Raw genomic sequence first — 20386 nt, 5'->3', positions numbered from 1 at the left:
CCCAAACTGTGGTCTCACAGCCCACTTTGGACGTGGTAGTTGTGGTTCTGGTACTTCACCCAAAACCTGCATGTTATTATCCTGTCTTGGGAGTTCTAAGATAGGAGGTAGTCAGAAGCAGTGGGCCCAGCAGGAGACAGGGTCCTAGCACCTGCTTGTTTGCTCACCTGCCATGTGATCTCAGTCAAATCTGTTCCTTTTTCTGAGCATCTGTTTCCTCATCTATACAATGGGGACAATTTGAAACTGCATTTATAGTCTCCTAAGCTATGAGGCTTTCTGCTCCCGTAAAGATTTACAGCCTCGGAAACCCTGTTCAGGGTCGCTATGGGTTGGAACCGACTCGATGGCACTTAACAACAACAATAAAGCTATGATTCTGTGGCCTCCTGCCTGATGTCTGGTTGGCACCCAGTATCAGATTACTTAATAAGCAAGGTAAGCACGAGCTTCCTTGTGCTTACTTACTAATCTGTAGTGAATTATTTCACATTTTTTTACCACATCAAATATTCTGCTTCTACATAGGATTTGCATCTAGAACCAAAGCCTCTTTTCTAATTTATAATCCCTTGCAGGGATGAAGTGCCCAGTAAGCAGGGTAAACACATGCTTACATACAAATCTGTAATGAACAGTTTCACATGCTTTTCACCACAATGAAATTGTTCACTACAGATGAGTAAGAAAGCCCAAGCTTACCTTGCTTACTGGATACTCTTCCCCTTGTGGTACCTCTCACTCCTCAGCCCTACCACACACCAGGACACACCTTAGGAATACTACAGGCTGCTGTTAGAGGGAGAATACGGCTCTGCCACCCACTCACCGCACTGGCCAGGGATCCCGTCCCCTCTCTGGGCACCAGCAGCTCTGACAGCTCCTCACTGGACAAAGAGAAGGCTGACCCTGGGTCTTGATCACCCTGGCTACATACTACAATCAAATGGGAGTGTCTGAAAAGTTCAAATTGTCCGTCAATTTAGACCAGTCGAAACCAAACCTCTTGGATAGGACTCAGTCTGGGTGGTTTTCAGACGTTCCCAAAAGACGGGCATGTGCAACCAGGTTCAAGATCTCTGATGCAGAACAAGGCCCGGACCAGCAGCATAGTGGCTGCACCAGGGTTCAAAATGCAAATTCTCTGGCCCTACTGCCCAGCCCTTCTGATGCCTGGGGTGGGGCCCTGAAAAGTCCTGCAAGCGATCCAAATGTAAACCAAAGTTTGAGAAGCAGGGGCCTAAGTGAGTTCTTCTACTTCAGTGAGAGGCGCTCTGCCACTCTTGACAACGCCATACTGGTTTTAAGCATTGCAGTATTGATCCATCTGTGTCAATCTGTGATTCATTCATATTGTTATCTGTAATAAAGAACCAGCCTTCATGTTACCTTACTTTTGATCACTAAACCAGAATGCTCAGGTTGTCTGGCAACAACGAACCAGCACGTCAGGAAAACCTTCAGGGCTTCAGTTGTCTGGAAGCTCACTGTGAAGTAACAGTGTGATGTGGTCTCCGGAAAACTATAAACCCTGAGGGGATAGGAGAGATTCGCTCCAGCCCTGAGACTTTGGGCTTGTCTGAGAGACCCCAAAGGCTTTGAGCACAAGATTTGGTCACCAGTTGTGTTTGTTGTGGAAACAATTGAGACCAAAGGGACACAGTGTTCTGGTGTGAGAAACGCTTAGGGGCTGTGCTTGGCTTTCTAGTTATTCCAGGAGCAGTATCATTTATCGGCCAAATTTAGAGGAGGTACGGGAGAACGCTCCATGCTTACACAAATCAAAAACTGCAATCGGAATAAATCAGACGCATAGGGCAAATATTATATGACCCCATTTATAGAAAATATCCAGAATAGGCAAATGCATAGAGACCAAAGCTTATTAGTGGTTCCCAGGGGCTGAAGGGGAAGTGGGGAAGGGAGAGTTATTACTTAATATGTACTGAGTTTCTGTTTAAAGGATGCTGAAAAAGATTGGAAACGGTTCGTGCTAATGGACGCACAACATAGTGAATGTAATGAATGTCACTGAATTGTACTCATAAAAAAAGTTGAGGTGGCAAATCTAATACATGTATATTAGATTTTTTTTTTTTACTTCAATTTAAAATCAAATTGGGGAACAACATTATCTTGAAAGGGTTGTAACAGTGTAACAGTTGTTCAAAACTGAAATGTTTTCCATGATCTAGCTTTTTATATAGCCAAGGTTGGTTTTTATTGTTAATGTTTTGTTATATTGAATTTTTAAAAGAAGTTTGGACTTTTTAGTAGCGCCCCCCTTTTTTTTTACTGATATATATATTAGGTTTGCATAAAATTGTAAGTACAGTCATTTTTTCATACAGTCTTTTTGTCTTTTTCTTCTTTCTTGGGCTGCCCTCTTTTTCTTGTTTCCATTCTGTGCTCTCCTTTGTCTGTTGTGCTGCCCTTTCATTTTACCATTCGGTTCCCTTTTTTGAAGATCTTCATTAGGTCAGGCTGTTTTTATCTGATGTGGTTTGTTTGGTTGTTGTCCTGGTTTTGTTGTTGATGAAGTTGGTTCCGTTGTCTTCTATCTGTTATGTTGGGTGTTCTCTTCCTCTCTCCTCCAGTGTTTAATCATTTGTGGGTGTGTTTTCTTCCAGCTCTCTGTGCTTGTGCATCCTTTGGGGTTTTTTTGCTTCTTCGTGCGGGGTCTGATTGTTTTGACTTGAGCGTGCAGTGGTGTTGTTTTGGGATTTTTTGATGTTTTGGTGGTTTGTTATGATATGCACGTGTTCAGTTGGTTGCCTATTTGTTGTTTTTGCGGCGTTTTTGCGTTTTGGGGGTTTTTTGTTTTTTTTTTTCTTTTTCTTGTGAGCTCATCATTGGTTTTTTTTTTTTGCCGCCTTTTTTGTTTTTTTTCTTGCTTTTACATGATCTCTATTTGGGTTTTTGTTTTGTATCTGTGTGTTCGTGCTTATCTGTTTACTTGTTGTTTTTTTGTGTCTCGTCTTGTTCTCTAGGCTTTTGATTTTGTACCTTTGCTGTGTTTTGTTTGTTGCTCTATCGCCAGTGGGTTGCCTCCGTGTAGGCTTTCTCTGAGTAGATTTGCAAGTGGTTCCTTTTATGTGCTTTATGGGTGTATCACTCATTTCCATTGTGTGAGGAACATTGGTTCGCTGCTTTGTGTTGGGCCGGTGGGCATCCTTCAGTCTGGATGTGTTCAGTGTGTTTGCTTGATTTCTGGCCAGTCTGTCTGATTTTTAACCTGCGACTCTTCAGTTTTTTTATGCTGTACCGGTCTTCGTTTTCTTGTCTTGGAGCCAGTATGTTTTATGTGTAATCTCGTAGTTTGTCTTTCGGTGTTTGTGTTTTATACAGTCTCTATCAGAACTATGCAATTCTGCTATGATAGTGAGAAAGTAGCCATATACAAATAAGTGAATGGCCATGGTTGTATTCCAATAAAACTTTATTTAATCACTCAATGTCAAAGCCCAAGTCCTTGTTGAGCCAGGCGTTGTTCTAGGTGCTATCTGTGCATCGTCTCATTTTATTCTTATAACAACTCGACAAGCTAGAGATCACTGTCCCCACCTATCTAAAGATGAGGAAACTGAAGCCTGGCAAAGTTAAGCAGTTTGTCCAAGGTCACATTTGGCAAGAGTTGGGATTAAAACAAGATTTTTTATTCTAAAACCTCTGTCCTTTCCTCCACACCATCCTTAGTAACAGGCAGTCTGGCCCTGAGCAAGCGCTCCAGACATGATTTCTTAGGTCGTATTATCTAATCAGCCACACTTGTGGAGCATTTTTCTTTGCCAGGCCTCAGGCTGGGCACTAAGAACACAATGATGAACAAAAGACAAGCTGCATGGAGCTCACAATCCAGTGAGCAAGACAGACATTAATCAAGTTATCACATATAAATGTCAATTACAACTGTCATAGAGCTTCAAAGGAGATGGAAATGGCCATGAACTCCAATGAAAGGTCCTCTGGTCTCATAGGGGAGAAGGTATGTGCCCTGAAGGGCTTGAGGGCTGTCCAGTGGCTAGGAACCTGCACAGCTGCTACCTCATAGGAAGTAGTACCTGAGCTCTGGGCAGGAGGCAGTGATCTTGAACTTGCTCAACAACGCCACTTTCTCACGGTCCTTTCCTGAGAGCTTATTGCTTCATGCCTCACACTTTCCCAAATGCGTCTGCGTGCATCCCCTGCACAAGGTGTCAGATCAGGGTCCAGAGGGGAGGTGGAGGAAGCATGGTCACAGCCCCGTATGAAGCATGCATGTTTTCCCAGAGATGAGCACCTTGATCTCTGTCTTGAAATCAGGATTGTACTGTATCTACAGAAACAAGGGGCAGGAACTTCCAGGGCAGACATCGTGTGGACAAAGGCCTGGAAGCTGGACCAGCCCTGTGTGCAGCAGATAGAGAGGCTTCCTGCAGTGTGTCCTGGGGGTTGTGCAGGTCCCAAACTGAAGCTCCCAGGCATGGCTCCCTTTCACCCCAGTTTCTCAAGACTAGTGGGGAGTTGCCTATTTCCCCAGAGGTGAGGATAAGCTGAGCTTCTGCAAAGCATCAGCAGATCCCTGGATGCTTCCAGAAAATCTCAACAAGAGGCTTTATCTGCACCCACTATAGATAAGAGGGTTCTGGTGGGTTTGATCTTTGTGTTCGTCTCGTATCTGGCAAAAATAGGTCTCCTGTGTTTTCTATTTTTCCTTTTAAAATGTCTTTAATCGTTAAAAGCTGGACCTGGTGATATTTCTTAAGCCTCTGTGTCCGTTTTGCTTCTTTTTCCAAAGTGTTAGCTTTTACTTGTGATGGGAAAGATATAAATGAGTGAAATGCAGGTTAGCATTGATGCTGATGGTGTCTATTGCTAGAGCAGTCCCGATCAAACGCACAGAAGGCAGGCGGGGCTCGCACAGCACATTAAAGGCTCTGGACAGGTATGGGAGTTGCTTCTTTTTTTATATTTTCTTATCTTTCATCTCAGTTCCATTGATTACATTTTTAAGTACCTACTACAACTACATGCCCAACCCAGAGCTGCTGAGGATACTCAAAGAAATAAAGAAAGCATCCTTTCTGTCCTGGACTCCCTCTGTGTATTAAGGAAGACAGATGTGTGGTCACTACTGAAAATGGTTGAGGGTGTGGACTTCAGAGAAGGGAGATGCTTGGTTCAAATCCAGGCTTCACCTCTTAGTAACCATGTGAGCAAGTTACTTAGCCCTGCCTCTCACCAAGCCTCAGTTTCCTCATCCATAAAATAAAAATAATAGTTGTATTTACCTTTATATGGGAGTCCTGGTGTGGCTTTGTAGGATAAGCACTAGACTGCTAACCCTAAGGTCAGTGGTTCAAAACCACCAACCATTCCTCAGGAACTCTGTACAGGGTCATTATGAGTCAAAATCGACTCAATGGCCTTCAACAACACCTGTATATGAGCCAATGCCTGTAAAATAGTCCATCCACGTGGTGCCTGGCACACAGTAGGTGTTCATTAAATGTTAGATCTTCTTTTCACTGTTGTTCCTGCTACTGATAACATATGTGAACAAACTTCTGCGAGAGTAATGAATTCTGCACATGGGGTTACCATGAGTGGGAATTAATTTGACTACAACTATCCACCACAACACAGGAGTAATTTGTTCTGGTGTGGGAGTGAGAGAGGACTTCATGGAGGAGGTGGCCATTGGTCTGGGTCTTTAAGGATTACTGGAAGTCTGCCAAACAGAACGACAGGGTGTTTCCGACAAAAAAAAGCAGCACCCACAAAGGCCTGCAGCACGGCATAGACTGGGGAGTGTTCAAGCTTCAACAAAGTGCATGTGTGAGTTGGGGTGTGGTTGGGGCCAAGATCAAGACAGGCCTTGAATGAAAAGCAAAGGAGTTTGGCTGGAATTGCCCTGTGGGTAATGGGGGTCAGAGGGTCCTCTGACCTGGCCCCCACCATGCAGATGTCTGCCTCATCAGTTCCCCTCTCCACAGATCATCAAGGACCAGAAGCTGCTCGTGATTGTGGGGGGCATGTTGCTGATCGACTTGTGCATCCTGATTTGCTGGCAGGCTGTGGACCCCCTGAGGAGGACAGTGGAGAAGTACAGTATGGAGGTGAGAGCCAGGGCCAGTGTTGGGGTGGGGGCTGCAGGGACCAGGCTCCCAGGCGTGTGGAGACAGCAGAGCTGGCTCCTCGGTGACCCGAGGTGCACCCCTGGGCCAAGAACACTCTGAGCATTTCTGAAGCCCCCACTTCTATAAGGAGATGTGACATGGCAATTATAGCTCTCTTTTCAGGTAAGTCCAAGGAATGGCGAATACACTTCTGATAATCCCTTCTAGTTACTATGTGATCTTCAAAGTAATGAACAATGTAGTTCTTTTTACACATTTGATAGCAGACATTGTTAAAATTAAGAACCTCACATTAAAAAGTAAGTATTTTTAAATATTTATTTTTGAATACTGGGGTTCAGTCCTGCTCTGGACTCACAATGGTCTTCCCAGGACGTCTGGACTAGGGAGTGTGAATCCCTTTGGAAGCAGTAGGGTTTTTGCCTTCCTCTTGCTTTGTTGACTGGAGCTGAGTAAGGTGATATAAACTATGAATTTGATAAGTGTAGACGATTCCATGAAGAAAGCTGGCAGATCCCCATTTCTCCTACTGCATCTTTGGGGAAATCTTTTTGTAGACTTCAACATGAATTCTTACACTAAACTGACGATGGACAGTCTTTCACTAAATGTGTGGCCATTGGCCATGGAGGTTTTATCCAGCTGGACAAGAACTTTTTCTAGTAAGTAAGCAGCCCACCTCATTTAGCTCCAGGACAGACAAGGGGTTACTCAACCCAGCAAGACATTATGCAGTTGGACAGTGATATATTCTGACAGTGTGGAGTGAGGAGAGTGCAGCTCCACTCCCCACCTCCACTGTCCATCCCGAGAGGAACCAACTCCGGGCAGGCACAGTTAGAGCTGGCAGAGTGCAAAGCCAACACGGGAGCAGGACTCGGAATAGGAAGTGACCTCTGGACACCATTCAGTGGGCATTGGAACAGACCAGTCCCCAACCCCAGGGGGATTCCCCACCCCCTGACAACACTGAGAAATCCAGATAGGATGTCATCACATCATCGTTAGGAAGAGGTGGACCTCCACCTGGATGGTAATCGCAAGCAATAGTGGAAATGATGATCATAGTTCACGTTGGGTGTGAACTCATTTACTCCACACAACAATTCTACCGAGTGGGCGCTATTATTAACCCCATTTTACTGGTAATGAAACAGGTCCAGAGCAGTCACATGTGTTACCCAAGCTTCCCCAACAGGTTACTGGCAATGCCACTAGCTCCCCGCTCGCCTCTCAGCACTGGCACATCACTTGGCTTTCATAGACTACAGCCATTGGCCACAGATCTATAGCATCGGTAGGCCAGGAAAATGTTTACCCTTCTGCAGAAAGGACTGCAGTTAAGAGTGGTGGGCAGACTGAGCCCATGGGTGGACCAAGGAGGCTGAAGGCCTGCCACCTCCACCCAAGGTGAAGATTGCTGTTGTTGTCTGCCATCGAGTTCGTTCCAACTTATAGGTCCCTATACAGGGTGTCCAAGGAGCGGCTGGTGAGCTTGAACTACCCACCTTGTGGTTCACACCGAATTTGCAGTCCAATGCATTAACCCACAGCGCCATACCAAGACTCCAAGGTGAACGTAGTTGCTGATCATTCATAAGGGGACCCCAAAACTTAGCCATGGTGGGAAAGATCTGCAGGGCTGGACTCCGCCTGAGTCAGCAGACTCCAGAAACGGGTCCAGGAAGCCTGTGCCGGGACCGCTTCACGTAACAAACCTGGGTCCATCTGTATAATTGAAGGGGTGCTGTCCTGCCTTTCGCAAGTGAGTATGACTGCTCTTAATGACTGAGCATAGAACTCCTATATTCTAGAGCTTTCTACGCAATAGTTCTCAAACTGAGAAGCCCTGGGGTGCATTTGTATGTAGATTAGGAAACTACTGCTGGAAAGAGGGGTCTCCTAGACCAGGGGCACTCCGTTTGTCCAAGGCAGAATACTGGAGGAGACCCGGCTCCTGGCCCAGACATGCTGTCTTCCATTATCTGCTGAGATTCCTCTCAGAACCCTTCTGGCTGGCTCCTCATCTTTTTCTCTTATTTTAGGGTTACCATGGTAACAGAACCCTTTGATTTGTCGACCCACAGCCCTGTGGGTTTATTGTCGTTGCTTCCACCAAATGGATGTGTGGCGCCAAGCTGGACCAAATGGCTGCAAGCTGTCAGTTGTTTCCTCTCAGACCCTCCTCCGTCAGACACAGCATTGTGGCTGAGTAATGTGCTTGGGGGTACCGGTGCCCTACTTTCTTCTCTGAGGGGCTGTTTTTCCAGGTCCCCTCCGCACCTGTAGAGAGAGAACTGGAGTAGACATCGAAGTCTAAGCTTGGCGGGAGGTAATGAAAGATCTCACTGGCCCTGGGTACACAGGGCTGTCTGGACATTAGGTTCCAGTCGTGGCCCTCACTCAGTGCTACGTACCCAAGCTGGTGCCCACGCTGTTCTTGTTCCAGAAAGGGCTTCCCACTTCTCTGCTAAATTAATAACTTGAGCATCAGTCCCAACCTTGTGTAGTCCAGTTTGAATAACTGACAATGTGCTATTACCTATCTTACCTGTCTTCTTTCTGCTCTGGAGTAAATACTGCTGCTGTCAGTGTGCATAGAAACTCTGGAACATTCCAGAACATCCAGAGGGTGGTTCTCAAACTGAGCTCCTGCGGTACCCCCTATGGGGACATGGCCCTGGCCCCCACCCCAACATCTTAAAACCAATAAAATCCAAATCCACTACTATCAAGTTCATTCAGACCCACAGTGACCCTGTAGGACAGAACCGAACTGCCCCCCACCCAGGGTTTCCAAGGCTATAAATGTTTACAGAAGCCAACAGCCACATCTTTCTCCCATGGCGAGGCTGGTGGGTTGGAACCACAAATCATTCAGTTCATAGCCAAGCACTTAACAACGTGTCACCGGGGCTCCTCAGCATCTTGAAGGCTCTTCTATCAGAACCTGTCTGTCTGCTGTGCATCCCCCACCCCCGGCCAGATCCTGAGCTGGGCAGGGTCCACCCATAAGCACCTCACCCCACCCATAAGCACCACCACTGAGGCCACATGAATAGGCACAGCAGCACGTTCCGGCTCTCCAGGAACCTCCAGGACAGTGAGGGAGCAGACAGCACTGTGGCTTTAACATGCATAGATGGTAGGCACTGTGGATCAGGTCGGCAGTTCAAACCCACCAGCCGCTCCTTGGAAACCCTATACAGGGTCACTATGAGTTGGAACAGACTTGATGGCACTTAACAACAACAAGAAGAAGGAAGTAAGCAGACTGATGTGCTGAAGAATAATGGGGACCCTCTTTAGAGATATTCACCCAATGAGAATGAAAATCTGATTCTGAATCTTAACTGAAGACATCCCAACTCACTTATTCATTTTTATTGAATCAATATTTATATAGCACTTGTCATATGCCAGGTAGTGTTGTAAATGCTTGAGAAGCATTAACTCATTTAATTTAATCCTTATTACAACACTATGAGGGAAGAGATATGATTTTCCCCCCATTTTATAGATGAGAAGGCTGAGGAACAGAGAGGTTCAATGGCTTGTCCAAACTCACACAGTGGTCTGTTTTAACCACACTGCTATGCTGCTAGCATACCTGGGTGGGAGGGGTCCCTAGTAAGGAGGAAGAAGATCCTGAGTTCTTTCACCTCCTGTTCTCTTTTTACCAGGGTTGAACACTCCCCTCAGAGCAGGCTGTAGCCCCGCAGGCTCACCACCCCAGCCTCCCTGTCTGCCCCTGACTGGCTGCAGCCTCAAGCCTCTTTATTCAACATTGAACCCATGCTCAAGGCACTCTTCCTGTGCCGCAGCCCCTGGGCTGGACTCCAGAAAGGCCGCTGTGAATGAGGCATGGCCCTGTCTTCAGTTGGCTGCGTGGAGTGGTCTCTGAAGACAGGCAAGCCCATGGGAAATGCTTGTTCCACATGGAGAGTGTGCTGGACAAGGCACAGAGTGCTGTAAGACTCAAGCAGAGCACCTGTCCGGCTTTGTAGTTAAGGGCAGGCTGTTGGGCTAAGAGCCGAGAAGGTATGAGGAAGCAGAGAGGTGGGAAGGACAGTCCAGGTATTTGGAGAAAAGGCATCTCATGTGATACCCGAGTGCTAGGAGGATAGGGGTCAATGGAAGCACTACACTGGGAACAGTTGGACATCAGTAATCCCACTAGGGCACCTTGCTAGGGACCTCTCACTAGGGAGCCTGAGTGGGCACAAGCAAAGGTTATAGCAGCATTGTCCATAGGAACCCAGAGCTAGGCACGTCCCCAATGTCCTTAAGTGGTAAATGAATGAGACATTATATAGTCATGAAAATGAATGACCCACATCTACATGCATCAGCGTGAATGAATCTCAAAAATACAACATGGAACCAAAAAGCAAATGTAATGAATACTCAGAATATTTTTTTCATTTATTTAAAGTTTGAAAACAAGAGAAGCAAAATACTGTTTAAAGAGGCATACATAGGCAGTAAAACTGTCCTTGTGTTTTTGTTGTTGTTGTTTTTTTTAAGAAAGTACTTGTGAACACAAAATTCAGGATCATGGTGAGGTCTCAGTGAGGACACTGGGAAGATGCCATTGGGCAGGGTACAAGAGAGCCCGTAAGGTTCTAAATATGTTTTCTTCAAATCATACATATGCGTTATACCCCTCAAAAAGCGTCATCTATTATCTTTTCTTTTGGGGAAATGGCAAGAGGGGCAGTTGAGAACGCAGGTAGAGCTGGGATCACTGGGAACCTTGTATGATGAACAGAAGAATTCAAGCTTCCAAATTGAAGACAGCTCATCAGATTTGCCCACCTGCAGGGTGCAAACCAGGAGCCCTGGTGGTGCCATGGTTAAGCACTCTGTTACTAACTGAAAGGTTGGCAAGCCGAACCCACCCAGTGACTCACCAGAAGAAGGGCTTGGTGATCTGCAACCTTAACAATTACAGCTTAGAAGACCCTATGGGAGAGCTCTACTCCATCACACAACGTCTCTATGAGTTTGAATCTAGTGAACAGTTGAAAGGATAAGGCTACAGGCCAGAGTCCGGTGAGGTGGTTGGGCATTAATCCCGGAAAGAGCCAACAGTGACCCAAACCCAGCATTGTGAGTGTACAGGAGAAGACAGATTAGAGAGATGGAAGGATTTGGGGATGGGGGGAGGGAGGCTGCAAAGGTGATGCCCAAATTTTTGACTGGCTGCGGAAGGGCAGTGGCCTTCACTGAGAACTGTAGACAAGGAGAGGAGCAGAGAGGGGTTCTAGTCAGAAATGGTAGATGCCTCAGGATCTTCTGGGCAGAGGTGCTAGAGCTGGGTTAGCAGAATGAAAGTTTGTCCTAGAAATAGAGATTTGGGATGGGGTCAGTTAATAGATTTAAGATGGGAGTCATAGAATGGGTGTGGTCACCCAGAGAAAGTAAATACAGTGAGGAACAGAGAGCTCCTGACTGGAGCCCTGGTAACCACTGAGGGGTGAGGGGACTGGAGAAGGAGCCAGGAACATTGAGAGGTGGTCAGACACTGGGCGAGGGTAGGACAGATATTCTCGCAGGCAGAGGGACGAGAAGGAACAGTGTTCATGGATGGAGGGAATAGAGAAAGCTGCCTAGGGACAGAGGGACGGGATAGGCTGATGTCCCCTGACGTGGCTTGCACTCAATACTCCCGTACCACATCTCAGCTGCGATCTGCTTTCTCAATTCTGATGGAAGATTAGCCATTTCCTCCAAGTTCTGTATTTCAGATACAGCCCAAACCCACTGCCCATGAGTGATTACAATTCATAGCCTGTAAGGACAAGAGTAGAACTACCCCCATAGAGTTTCCAAGGTGGTAACGCGTTACGGAAGCAGACTGCCTCTTCATTCTCCCTCGGAACAACTAAGTTGGTGGATTCAAACCACCGACCTTTTGGTTAGCAGCAGAGTGCTTTAACCACTGCACCACCATAGCTCCTTCAGATACAGCAGGTGTGGGTAAATCTGCCACCTGAGTTTAAAAAGCATTTAAACTATGCTTTGTGTTCTTGGAAAAGGGGAACCCAAACTCTCGTTTTGAGCACCTATTCTACCAGGGGGGATGGTGAGTAGGCGTTAGACATATGGGGCTAGAGTCCAGGGAGAGGTGTAGGCTGAGAGGGAAGCGTGGAGGCAAGCAGCACACAGATGACATTTGAAGCCCTGCGTGAGCTCACCGAGGTGGGGGCAGAAAGAAGGGGGCCCAGCACTGAGCTCGAGATTACCCACGTGTTTGAATGTTGGGAAGTAGGACGAAGCAGCAAAGGGGGCCAAGAAGGAGAAACCACTGAGACAGGAATAAGTCACTGTGAAGTCGGCTCTGACTCACAGTGCTCCTGACCCAGGTGGTACTCAGTCCATCTCCACGGTTGTTGGTGTGTTCCATTCCATTGGTGAACTGTGAGAGCCATCCAGCTCAGGGGGCTCATCTTCCACTAGTCCATCCTACAGTGTTCCGTTTTCATTGGTTCGTTTCTGGAAGTAGATTATCAGACCTTCCCTCACCTGTTTTATTCAGGAAGCACCACTGAAACCTGCCCACCAGAGCTGCCGCAGCTGGTAGTTACAGTACCTGTGTCATAACAACAAACAAGCCACCACGGTGTGACAAACTAACAGACGAGTGGTGGCAGATAAGTTTGGTGTCCTAGAAACCAAATGAAGAAAGTATTTCAAGGAGAACGTTTCTATGAACTATGTCAAATGTTGCTTATAGATCAAGTATGATGATGACTAAGAATTGGCAGGTGTGTGTGTGTGTGTGTGTGTGTAAGGAGCCCTGTTGATGCACTAGTTCAGCTGCTAACCAAAAGGTCAGTGGTTCGAGCCCACCAGCAACCCTCCAGGAGAAAGCCGTGGCAGTCTGCTTCCATGAAGACTTACAGCCTTGGAAACCCTAAGGGGCAGTTCTTTGTCCTACAGGGTTCGTGTGAATCAGAATTCAGCATAACATCGCATAACATGTTCTATAACTGAAACTCCACGAGTGGGTGTCTCTAACAAACAGAAATTTATTTTCTCACAGTTTAGAAAGCTAACAGTTCACATTCAGGGTACCAGCTCGAGGGGGCAGCTCTCGATGTGTCTGCTGTGGATGGAGGACCTTGTCCCTTCGAGCTTCTGCTTCTGGATGAACTTTGTCTAGTTTGGCATCTTGTCCCCCAGCTCTGCCTAACTGCACGTCCAAATCGGCTCTTTTTAGATCTTGGGAGAGATTGATTCAAGAGCCACCCCACACTAATCCAGTCTCATTAAGATGACAAAGACAACCCATTCCCGACTGGATTATAACCACAGGTGTTATTGCCATTAAGTGCTGTCCAATCAGTTCTGACTTATAGTGACCCGTATAGGGTTTCCCAGAAGCAGATGGTCAAATCACCAATCTTGTGGTTAGCGGTCCAGCGCCACACCAGGACTCCTGGTGTTGTTAAATGCTCTCAGGTCAGTTCCAAGTCATAGTGACCCTATATAAGGTTTCTGAGGAGAAGCTGATAGGTTTGAACTACGGACCTTGTGGTTCAAAGTTCAGCACTGATCCTACAGTGTCATGCCAGGAGTCCAGGATTCCTACAGAGGTTAGGAATGAAAACATATTTTAGGGGAACAGAGTTCAATCCATAATATTCTATCATTTGGCCCCTAAAAATCATATTCTTCCCACATGCAAATACATTCACCCCATCACATCATTCCAAAAGTCTTAAATCAACTCAATATCTAAAATCTCATCTTCTGAATCATTTAAATACAAATATGGGTGAGACCTTAGCCATATTCTATCCTGGGACAAAATTCCTCTTCATCTATGAACCTTTGAAATTTAAGTTATAAGTTGTCACTTTCTAAAGTATAATGGTAGAACCAGCACAAGGTAGACATTTCAGTTACAAACGGGAGAAATTGGAGAAGAAGAAGGTATAATGGGCACTAAGTAAGTCCAGGTGTCCTGGTGTGGTGCTGTAGGTTAATGCGCTGGACTGCAAAGTCGCTTTGAACCACAAGGTTGGTGGTTCAAGCTTACCAGCTGCTCCTCAGAAACCCTATACAGAGTCGCCATGGGTCAGAACCAGCTCGATGGCACTTCACAACAACAACAACAACAAGCAAGTCCAAAACCCAGCAGAACTTACTGCATTAGCTCTCACAGCTTACAAACAATTCTCTTCTTTGAAAACATTTAGGCAACAGCCTTGCCCTCCAGACTCTGGGTGTTAGCCATGCTCTCTGGATTCTGTGTGGAGGCCCCTCATCCCTGAGCTTCAGCTCGGCCTTCCAAGCCCACTGAGATCACAACTACACTCTCTCAACTTTGGGCAGCCCCATTCTTCTGGTCTAACTAAGTAGAAACCTCAGACCCTCCTCCCTGGCAGACCCCGGTCTTCTGCCCCTTGGGTATGGTAGACCTACCCTCTCAGCTTTGGGCTGAGGTTCCATGCCTTGGTATTCAGGAACAGCAACTCCACACTCCGGAATGGAGTTGGCAAAGATTGTTGTTAAGTGCTGTGAGTCAGTTCAGACTCATAGTGACCCTGTATAAGGTTTCTGAGGATCAGCTGATGGGTTTGAACTGCCCACTCTGTAGTTAGCAGTCCAGTTTTTAAACTACAGCGCCACACCAGGACTCTAACACTGTAACCTTAGAACAACAATACAATCTACAGACACAACTTTGAAAAAAAAAACTGGTATTGCTTTCAATACCTTACAAAAAAAACCCAAAACAGATATACAAGTTCATCACTTACAAGTTCTACCTTCCACCAAACATTTGAACATAATTCTGATAATTTCTTTGCTGCTGCTTAAAAAGCATCACCCTTCTTCTATTGTCCAATCACATGTTCATCATTTTCTCATAAAGCCTCACCAGTATACATTTCTAGCAACACTGTGGTGCTAATCCATGGGTATTCTCCATAAGTCTCCTTCCTTCCTTCTGAATTATGGACATCAGAGGTCTCCCTCACTAGAATGCCTCTGACGTCCATAATTCAACCAACAGTTTCTTCAAAGCAATGTAGGCTTTTTCTGTTAGCCATCTTAAAACTCAGAATCCACTCTACAACACAACAACAATGGGTATAGGGTGTGTCCTCAACCTAATCCCTCCTGAGCTATGAAAAGAGCAGATTAGATGCAAAGACAAGCAAGCATAAACTTGGGGAAGACAGAGATCAAGTGAAGATCACCAAGAACAGGAATGTCAGGGCTGCCGGTGCTGAGACAAGAATCCTAACCCAGAGCCAATGAGAGAGAGCTTTGGTCTACAGCCTTCTAGCCCACTAAACTATAGGAAAATAAATGTTTGTTCTTTAAAGCCACTCGCTTGTAGCATTTTGGTTACAGCAGCACTTCTCTACCAGGCCACCATCTCTGCCTTCACTGACCATGCTGAGCCAGCTTTGAAGTGGAGAGGGCCTGGGGTCAGCATAAAGATGCTTGACCATTGACTGTCTGGGCAGCCGCATGCCTGAAGCTTCCCAGGCATGCTGCAAACAAGACATGGAGTCGTGTGGGATTCAGTCACCCCCAGGAGCCATGTGTGTGACATTCACTCGCAGAATGGCAGAAGGCTGGTCCCACTGTCTGCCAAGCAGGCTGCATCTAGTACCCCTCCCTGAGCTCTGGCCGCTGTGGCTTTGTGGCCATTTGCGCAATAACCAAGTTAAGGGACATTTGGGACAGAAGAGTATTACAAATTTCCCTCTGAATACCATTATTTTCCCATCCTTTTTTGTGGAAGCAAACAGGAGATTTGGAAGGCATGGACTACACTTGGCTCCAACACTGGTGGCTTATACCAGTTATGTTTCTATGGTAACAGATATTGGAAGAGACAAACACAAAGAATTTTAAATAATTTTAACTCTTAGCTTCTACCTCCCTCTACAGTCTACTCTGCCTGGGGTCGGGGGTACAGAGGGAGGGGGAAGAATGGGGAGAGAGAAGTCAATCCTAAAGCAGATACTTTTCCGGAAACATCTGGTATCTTCATAAAGCTTGTCCAAGTCCCACCTCCCACAGTATTCATTTTGAAATAAAAAGAGATACCAGAATGGCTGGGGATGGGGTTCTAGGGATCAGGGTCCACTCTGCTCTGTGGGCTGCCCATAGATGGCCTGGAGAACCAAGGTTTTTGATGGTACAGGTCACATTCCAAGTGCTAGTTCATCACTGCTGAAACTGCTAACCGTGGGCAATAATAGGTCAGGTCTTGGTTATCCAGAGTTATCCATGATGGACCTGGATGGCTACACTGAACCCTCACCAGATGCAGATTCTGGGCCAAAACAGGGCAGTAGGACAAGGATCTCTGGTTGGCCCATATCTGAGAGCCACTTGAGTCTGACTGGCTAGCTCCTCCCTCCAAAGAGTGAGCCAGTACCATCTGGAATCCTGGCTCTGTCATTCCCTCTCCATCAGCTACAGGGCAAAGCCATGCTCTTTAGCACGGTTCATGAGGGTCATCCGTGATGATCTGGCCTGCTGATCTCGTCACTTTCATCTCACATTCTCTCCTCACCCCAGGACTCACCTATTCTCTAAAGCATCACTGTTAGTTTTTTACTGCTGCTATAACAGAATTCCCTTTAGTCAGTGCCTTAAACAAACAGAAATTCATCTTCTCATGTTTTGTTTTTAAGTACCATTGAGTCAGTTCTGAGGAGCAGCTGGCGGGTTTGAACTGCCGACCTTGTGGTTCGCAGTTCAGTGCTGATCCTACAGTGCCACAGTTCAGGAGGCTAGAAGTCCAAATTCAGGGCTTCAGCTCTGGGGGAAGGCTCCTTGTGTCCACTCAGCCTCTCTAGCTTTCTTGGTATCCTTTGGAGATCTCCACGTAGCATCATCTTTCCCACATTTCTGCTCCATTATTTCAGTGACTAATGTGCTCCTTTTAAATCTCAAAATGATTGGCTGACAGTACACCCTACACAGAGACGGTCTCCTGAACATAAAAAAAGATGTGATTACAGCCACATGGGTTGTTGTTAAGTGCCTCTGAGTGGAGTGGCTTCCAACTCAGGGACCCTGTATAAGATTTCCAAGGAGATGCTGATGGGTTTGAACCACCAACCTTTCCATTAGTAGTCCAGTGCTTATCCTACAGCGCCACCCACATGTATAGAGGTTAGAGTTCACCATACATATTTGGGGGGAGGCACAATTCAGTTCATAACAGTGGCTCTCCCTTCATGCTGTGTGTATGCTGCCCTCTCCAACCAAGGCATACTTCTCCCCACTGAATGTGCCATCTTCATGTGAAAAGTTCCAACTTGACCTTCAAGAGGCAACTCAGAAAAAAAAAAAAGAGAGACAGCTCAGAAACACCTTCTCTCGGGGAACCTTTGAACCAGGCAGGCTGCCTTGGATGCCTCTGTCCCATGCTGCCACTTCAGCCTGTCCACCCTCTATCTGACCACAATGCCAGTCATTATCTGTCTGGGCACCTGCCTCCCCCTCGTCTGTGACCTTCTCAGAGGCCAAGGCCATCTGTGTGCCCCCAGCACCCACTGGCAGGGCCTGGCTCAAACTAAGAGCTTGGTAAATATTTATTGGATAAATTGTTCCCTCCACCTGGAACTCTCTCCTCATGCCTCCATATGTCCAAATCCAACCCATCTGTCTGGGCCCATTAAGCTGGCTTCTCAAAGAAATGTCTCTGCCGAGTTGCAATTTAATTTAATATTACACCCTCACCTTTTATCAAGGGCCCACTTCTGGAGCCGAAGCTGCCAATTGGAGAATGATTCAGCATCTTCTGTAAAGGACTGTTGTTCAGTTTGTGACTTAATGCTCTTGAGATAAAGATCCACAGGACAGATTCCTCGTGGAATTTAGTGCCAGGAAATGGGCTGTGCTCTCTCTGTGAACTTGTATCTACTTCCTTCCTTCCATCAGACGTCCTAACTGGATAAGCCACTCTGTTTTCTTTTTAACCTTGGCTGCCAGAAACTGAGAGCCAAATTCAACACTCAGCTGCAGTAACCATCTTATCTCGGGTTCCTGGAGGATTATCTGGCCTTCTGATCATTTGTCTTTATTTTTAACTGTCCTGTGGTGAGTGTGTTTTTATTGTATGCTGCCTCAGGCCCTTTGGGAGACTATAAGATCCAGATTAAGTTATTAAAATGAGAACGCTAGATGAGATTTAATTGGAATGATATGCCAGGGAGATGTTTTAAGGGTGTCCGCAGACGTTTGCCGGCTGGCACCAGTCCTGGTTCGGCCCCAGCTGCCATCAGCATTGTGAGCACAGATGTGCCGAGCCCAGCGTTCACACAGAAGATCTGTGCCAGCCATACACAGCACATTTCTGGACCATCCCGGGTCAGAAAGCATCTTAGATACGTAAGAGATGGCAGTTTCTTTCATCGTGTTACCTTCAGAGGCCTCTCAGGAAGACACAGAGCCCCAGCCCCAGGGGACAGCTCTGAGATTGGAATTCTCCTGTCTTTACCTGTCCCAGGGGGATGGGCTGTTGACTAAAAGTGCGGTGTGAAGCAAATAGCTGGAAAATTGCCCAAGATACTAGCATCTTCTGACCATTTTGTTGGTCTTGTTAAAGCCATTGTATTTCTTTTTAAGTAAAGGGAGCCTTTAAATTTGGGCTATTTTCCTCAAACTCCACACAACCATGGTGGCAGAAACACACGGTGGGTGGTCACTCACAAAGACCTTCACTCTTGTTGGTGGAGTGATTCCATCCAACGCACCCTTTGTAAATGTGTAATCATTCTGCATTTGTGAAGTGCCTGTTGTGTGTCGTGCCCTCCCTCCTCACCTTTAAGGAATGCACGTGTCCATTCCTAAGAGGCAAGATTAGACGTGTCCGTAGGGGGTCCAGTTCTCAGCTAGCTGCCAATAGGTCTGCAGTTGGCTCTGCTTGAGAAGCATACACTAGGATGATTGTAAATAAACTAGCAAAGGCAGAGAAGCAGCATACGCTTATCAGATACAAACCAACCAACCCACTTGGAATTTTTATAGGGGTGGCATTGAATTTGTAAATCAATTTGAACAGTGTTAACAATATCAAGTAGATGTATCTTGGTGTGGCACTGTGGATTAATGCGCTGGACTGCAAGGTTGGTTTAAACCACAAGATCGGCAGTTCTAGCTCACCTGCCACTTCTTGAAAACCCTATATAGAGTTGCTATGAATTGGAACCGACTCAGTGGTACTTAATAACAACAACAATCCATAAACACAGTATGTTTTTCCATTTATTTAATTCAACATTTTTTTTAGCTTGCAGTGTGCAAGTTGTGTGTACTTCTTTTATTAATTTATTTCTACATATTTTATTCTCTTTGATGCTATTGTGAATGAAATTCTTTTCTTAATTTCAGTTATGGAATGTTCATTGCTTGTGTATAGAAATACAACTGATTTTTGTGTGTTGATCTTGTATCCTACAACCTTGCTGAATTTATCAACTCTAATCAATCTTTTGTGAATTACTCGGGATTTCCTATATATAATATCCCACCACTCATCTGTCAGTTTGTTGTACTGTGGTGGCTTGCCTGTTGCTATGATGGTAGAAGTTATGCCACTGGTATTTTAAATACCAGCAGGGTCACCCATGGTGGACAGGTTTCAACAGAGCTTCCAGACTAAGACAGACTAGAAAGAAGGAGAGACAAGCTACTTCTATTCGTAGGGTTTTTAGTGTAGCCACTGAAAAACCTATGACTAGCAACAGAACACTCACTGTAAGATATAGTGCCAGGAAATGAGCCCCTCAGGTTGGAAGGCAATCAGAATACAACTTGGGAAGATCTGCCTCCTCAAAGTAGAGTTGGCCATAATGAAGTGAATGGAGCAAAGCTTTCAGAAACTTCATTTGCTGATCGGGCACAACTCAAAATGAGGAGAAACAGCTGCAAACATCCATAATCATCAGAACCTGGAATGTCCAAAGTTATCAGTCAGAAAAATTGGAAATTGTCAAAAATGAAATGAAACACATAAAAATCAATATGCTAGGTACTAGTGAGCTGAAATGGGCTAGTATTTGGCCATTTTGAATCAGGCAATCAAATGGCTTACTATGCCAGGAATGAGAAATTCAAGAGGAATAGCTTCGCAGTCATCATCAAAAATACAGTTTAAGATCTATCTTGAAGCACAATGCTGTCTATAATACAACGGTATCCATATGCCTACTAGGAAGATCAAAGATTCCTGGTGGGCTACTAACCACAGGTCGGCAGTTTGAATCCACTGGCCACTCCAT

At 45.9% G+C, this 20386-nt stretch overlaps 1 protein-coding gene across 1 annotated transcript in view; it reads left to right on the top strand.

Moving 5' to 3' along the window:
* The window catches only part of GABBR2 (gamma-aminobutyric acid (GABA) B receptor, 2), a 474372-nt gene that overhangs the window by 405833 nt on the left and 48153 nt on the right, over positions 1 to 20386 (top strand). Inside the window, exon 13 of the mRNA XM_006863147.1 lies at positions 5976 to 6098. Within this exon, the coding sequence (XP_006863209.1) occupies positions 5976 to 6098 (123 nt within the window). The remainder of the gene's footprint in view (positions 1 to 5975; positions 6099 to 20386) is intronic.

Source organism: Chrysochloris asiatica, unplaced genomic scaffold (assembly GCF_000296735.1).
Source record: "Chrysochloris asiatica unplaced genomic scaffold, ChrAsi1.0 scaffold00053, whole genome shotgun sequence".
Lineage (NCBI taxonomy): Eukaryota > Metazoa > Chordata > Mammalia > Afrosoricida > Chrysochloridae > Chrysochloris > Chrysochloris asiatica.
The sequence above is the reverse complement of the archived record's forward strand: the minus strand, read 5'-3'. Positions and strand labels throughout refer to the sequence as shown.